Source organism: Mucor mucedo, assembly GCF_025094135.1.
Source record: "Mucor mucedo strain NRRL 3635 chromosome Unknown EV154scaffold_106, whole genome shotgun sequence".
Lineage (NCBI taxonomy): Eukaryota > Fungi > Mucoromycota > Mucoromycetes > Mucorales > Mucoraceae > Mucor > Mucor mucedo.
In genome coordinates this window covers 1-5,316 of record NW_026252390.1, presented here as the reverse complement: position 1 = coordinate 5,316, position 5,316 = coordinate 1, and the positions used below count along the sequence as shown (strand labels likewise).

The following is a 5,316-nucleotide window of genomic DNA, read 5'->3' as shown; positions in this document are numbered from 1 at the left end:
TCATGCTTTTTGTTTTTGTTTTTATTTGTTTTTTTTTTGTTTTTTACGTTATTATCAGTCTGATCGTCAAGAGAAAGAAACAGGATCTTGAAAGTCTTCTTGTCCTTTACGTCCTTGATCATTTTGTCAGCTACATCAAATGCAGTCGAGTTGGGCTTCCTTTTTTTTACAGCCTCAACAGCAAACAATTAAACCTTGTTTATATTTAAGTATTATGGTTCTCTATAATTCATGGCTGTCGCTAGGTTTAACCTTGATCGATTACTTTCCAGTGTTTGTCACCATGAGAACTTGATGGTTGATTGCTTCATCAAAGAAAAGATCAGTGTATTCTTTTTTTCTTACCCTGTGAGCAGTCTTCAGAATTTAGCTACTGAGAAAAAAAAAATGAACGCTCTATTCTTTGATTTCCTGCGCAATACCCTGCGACATAGTCAGACGCGAGCTTTTTTTGTTTCCATTACTGATCGAAAGAATATTTTCTGTGCCGAGTTCGTAAACGTTCGTTCTCGATAGTTTGAGCATGAGAAACCCCCCCCCCCCCCTTTTCTTTTTGGCGATTCTTACTTTAATATAATAAAGACAATTATGTTTGCAATAGTCGTTTTGACGTTGAAGATTAGTGTCTCAAAGCTATTTTCGAGTGCAAAGTTTTTAATAAAACTGGTATTGATTTCTTTGGTGGCGTTGGGTGGTAAAGTTGGCAAAGGAGCAAACACTTTCAAAAGTTTCAAGTCAATATTTATTTTAATTACTGGAGAAAAGAAGTTGTTTTATTTTTACAGTGTAAGGCGCCTAAGGGACGGCACAGCCAGTACAGCATGTGATCTCTTAGGAACAGCCAAAAAGTCTCCGATCCTTGGCTGTGACTACGTTTGCTTTGGCTGTATCTACGTGTAATTTTCGGATGGAGGGCGTAAAATAAGCCCACTGTTTACTTTGTGAAATATCTTTTTTTTTTTTTTTTTTTTTTTTTTTTTTACTCTTACTAGAATAAAGATAACAAAATCAATTAAAACGACGTTTGACGCACTTTTTCCCAGTCCTTTTTAAAAGAGGCTCGATGTGCTCATCAAAAAAAGTCTACGGAAAGCGTCAAAACGTTGACCTTAACATTGGTTGATCATTGACGAAAGAGAATTCTATAAAAAGAAAAAAAAACAGCTATAGAATACGAAAACACCGTATCGTAAAGCCTTATATAGGGGTTATTGAATGCCTTACTTTTTTTTTACCTTAGGCTTGCTGACAACCTGTCAAAATTGCTTGTATTAAGAACAGCGACAGTCATAAATTGGATGAAGTTATTAGAGCTTTCATGCTTTCAATTGAAAGATCCCCCGCCTCAGGGATATTTTAAGCTAATAAAAAAAAAACAGAGAAAAGAAAACAAACAAATTCTTCGTTCTTTATATACCGATTTACAGCCATTTTTTTACAGTACACCCTGTGAGGAAACTTTTAACATAATTCACACTCGAGATTACACCATTTTGGCCCATACCCCTTTTATATTCTCCCGCATCAATCCCTCAAACTGTTTACAGTAGTTATATATCTTTATTTTTATTGGTTCTTCCATCACTTTTCAGCACCTTATTTTCTTATTTCTTGTCATCCTCATATCATCAAGCTGAAACATACCTCTATTTCCTTGTATTTTACACCCTTATCCACAAAGTATTCTTCTTGCGTCGTAATAATCTCCCATCTCGCGTTATACTTCTCACGTTATGCTTGATATCGTATCCATCTTCTGCTTTTCTTTTCGTGGATCTGCTGAATTTTTGATCTCACCAATACTTTCTGATCTTGTCTCTCTGGTTCTCCTTTGTCCGATTACACCTATTGTACTTCTTTTTGCAAATAAATACCTCGTAAAGTGAAGATCAGCATTCAATTCTTTCATGATCCTCAATGAAATTTCATCAATATCTTGAACGTCTATAGACAACCCACATAAATTGCTCATAATTCCGAACTATCATTCGGCGATCCTTTCCCAAAGGTGATGGTAACTATTATGAGAATTTGTTGACCATCTGTTATAGTTAAAAGTTTTCTGATCCCAAGATCAAGTTTCTAGTATTACTATCACGGTGTTAATCCACTAGTCTAATCAATAGACCAAACATAAATCAGAGTGAAGACCACATACCTGATAAACGGTACAAGATGTTTTAAACTTTGGGAAGCTAAAAACGAAATTAGAAAAAAAAAATAGCGAGCCCCCATGATTGTATAATTACCTGTTTAATCTGGTTTCAAAGGTGGCAGGACATCGGAAAACTTCCTACACGTTTTCTTGTGAGCTTGTGGGAGAAGGTGGGGAAAGAAAAAAAATAAAAGAGGTGCGTTTTTTTTTTTTTTTTTTTTTTTTTTTTTTTTTTTTTTTTTGTTAGCGTTTGAATAGTCAAGTCACAGCAGGACATCCACCAGGCAGTCTTCAATTAATTTTATCAGCTTTTGAAAAACCTCTGTTATGCCCAGAAATGGCTAAAGCAGAAGGACTTTGTCGAGTCAAGACACTTGGCTGTCTACCATAGAAACGAAAACTGCAAACGTACAGTAATGCTGTTCGTAAATAGATCTGGCACGCCCTCTTGGGATGATGGTCATTCCTTAGCTGTTTTTTGCGCAACGTACAAAAATAGAAGGAAACGCAGCGTTCAATTACTTACCTATGGCACGCATAATGCTGTGGCCGATACATACACTTGTCTGATTTGATGACGTGAAACAGCTTCAGCTACACCTCAGGTTGTATATTTTACCTTTTCAGTATTTGGAGAAAGTTCTTGGTTCTCATTTTTAATCATTCATCAAGAAGACATTCAACAGGAGTAATTTCAACAGAAGCCAAACCACCAAAGGAAATAAAACGCTCTAATACCTTTTCCGTCCCCATGGATAACGACGTTCATCAATTATTATGTGTTAAATTAACGCAATTTTTCCCTCTCTTTTGTATTGAACCACCCCACTACGCATGATAGGTAGTGCTTAAAGGATATATCGGCATTGGATAAACAGCTACAGAATAATAACACAATCAAAACAAAGAACGATTTGAAGGAGTTCAATCTGGAGGATGTTCCAGCCATACATTTGGTCATAGCACCTCTATGACATATCTTATACTTGAATTATGTGTGATTAACAGGCACGTACACACTGGTAGGTTGTTAAATGTGATTGTGATACTTAGGCTTTTATAGAGCCGTCCTAAGCAAAGATCCGTCTCAATCCTCAGCATAATCCTAACAACATGACAGCTACTCATACATCAATTTATTAATAAAGCATACGTATGGCTGGAGCAGAAGATCGGACTTATATATATACACTCGTAGAAAATGGCATAAGTTCATTTTATCATGTTATCTGGAAGTTTATTTATGTCTTTAAGGATCACTTGGTGATTATGACCGATGGATTCCATATTAATTTACCGTGATGTAAGGACAATAAAAATGGATCGCTTTTAATTTTGTGGATGAGGGAAATGGAAAACATACACGGGTATTTGATGGTAAATTAGTATATGAGAATAGTAAATTACACGCCACAAAGGAGCAACAAGGATGTTTATAACCAAAACAATCCGGTGCAAGCCAATTTGTGTATTACAAAAAAAAAAAAACAAAAAAAAAAAAAAAAAGCAAAAATCATACGTGACGATGTTAGGAATTCATTTCATTTGACACATGTATTCGTTACCGAATACAGGGTTTGTGTGTATAATTACTGGGGGGAAAGAGAGTGTCATTGCCTTTACATCGTCTGCCTTGTCCTTTGTAAATCATGCTTTTTTTGTTTTTTGTTTTTTTGTTTTTTACGTTATTATCAGTCTGATTATCACGGGAAAGAAACAGGGTCTTTAATGTCTTCTTGTCCTTTACGTCCTTGATCATTTTATCAGCTACATCAAATACAGTCGAGTTTGGTTCCCTTCTTTTAAAACTTCAACAGCAAACAATCGAACCTTGTTTATATTTAAGTTTTGTGCTTCTCTACAATCCATGGCTGTTGCTAGGCTTAACCTCGATCGGTTGCTTTTCAGTGTGGTCACCATGAGAACCTGATGGTTGACTGCTTCATCAAAGAAAAAACCGGGTGTATTCTTTTTTCTAAACCCGTGAGTAGTCTTGGGAATTCAGCTACTGAGAAAAAAAAGAAAAAAAAAAAAAAAGAGGAACGCGTGAGCGGGGACAGAAAAAAGCAATTTCAGCGGTATTTGACCTCGAGTCTCACTGCCTGCCTAATTCATTGAGCACCGGTGGAGAGTCACTGCTTATGCGCACAAGCTTACTTGCCAGTATAATAAAAAATTGTCCTACTTGCTTTTTTTAGAATGTTTTTTTTTTCTTTTTTTTTTCTTTTACATTAAAATCAACCTTTGTTCGTACATAATAACCCCCCCCCTCCCATAAACTTAAAGCAATAGAACTGTCTGTCCAGAAAAATAAAAGAGACAATGTATACCTTACACTTAAGTAATTACTGGTTTTTATAAAAGGAGGGACACCAAGATTAAGCAGCTGAATTCAACTCAACGAGACTTTTTTTATCTGCAAAGCAAAAGTTAGGTCTTTGCGTTAATTCCTAAAAAGACATGGACAAGTTAACTCCAGTTCAAGTATGAATTGGTAAGAAGTGGCTACAGTTGAATCAGGAATAACTAACCCGTTTACGTCTACTTCGACTACAGTTCATTTACACAACGTAGCCATTAGCACTCAGTAAACAAGATGTATGTCACGAATCGTTTTCGGGACTAACACTATAAACACGTAAAGCTTATATTTACAAGGACCTTGAACAAATAATAAAGGAGTTTAGCAACCTCTTCTTTGTTTAGAAAATCTTAACTGATCAATCTAACTGTTTATTGTTGATGCTGGATACTGTTCCGATGAAACGGAAATATTATTTAGTTCTTTATCTGGTAATGGCATCAAAATAATACATGTCCAATTGCTTTTATAGAACATTGAAATGTTCAATTTTAAATAATAAAAACAATCTTACTTATAGCCTATTTAATGAGAAAGTTTCTTGATACATTATAGAATACATTCTATCTGAACTTAAGATGAGTTGACATTATTTAAAAATCAATCAATTTTATTTAATTTCAATAAAAGGAAGCTCGTGTAACTTTTGTCTCAAGCGCATATTTTGATCTTTCTATTGGAGGTGGACAAAGATGAAGGAGAGGTGGACAGGGATACTGAGAGGTGGACAGTGATCCTGAGAGGTGGACAGGAATACTCGCATATTTTTTTGTTTTTAGGGCTTAAAACCAAAAAATAG

At 35.3% G+C, this 5,316-nt stretch overlaps 2 protein-coding genes across 2 annotated transcripts; one reads left to right on the top strand and one right to left on the bottom strand.

The window, feature by feature from the left end:
- Window positions 1-231: 231 nt before the first annotated feature.
- Window positions 232-900, top strand: EV154DRAFT_485034 (uncharacterized protein; the record flags this gene model as incomplete). The annotated part of the gene is made up of 2 exons (XM_051598723.1): window positions 232-495; window positions 583-900. The coding sequence occupies 2 exons, from the start codon at window positions 232-234 to the stop codon at window positions 898-900; spliced, it is 582 nt and encodes a 193-aa protein (XP_051453842.1).
- Window positions 901-1,726: 826 nt separating this feature from the next.
- Window positions 1,727-2,819, bottom strand: EV154DRAFT_485033 (uncharacterized protein; the record flags this gene model as incomplete). Its single annotated transcript, XM_051598722.1, has 3 exons — window positions 1,727-1,944; window positions 2,682-2,721; window positions 2,775-2,819. The coding sequence occupies 3 exons, from the start codon at window positions 2,817-2,819 to the stop codon at window positions 1,727-1,729; spliced, it is 303 nt and encodes a 100-aa protein (XP_051453841.1).
- Window positions 2,820-5,316: the final 2,497 nt, after the last annotated feature.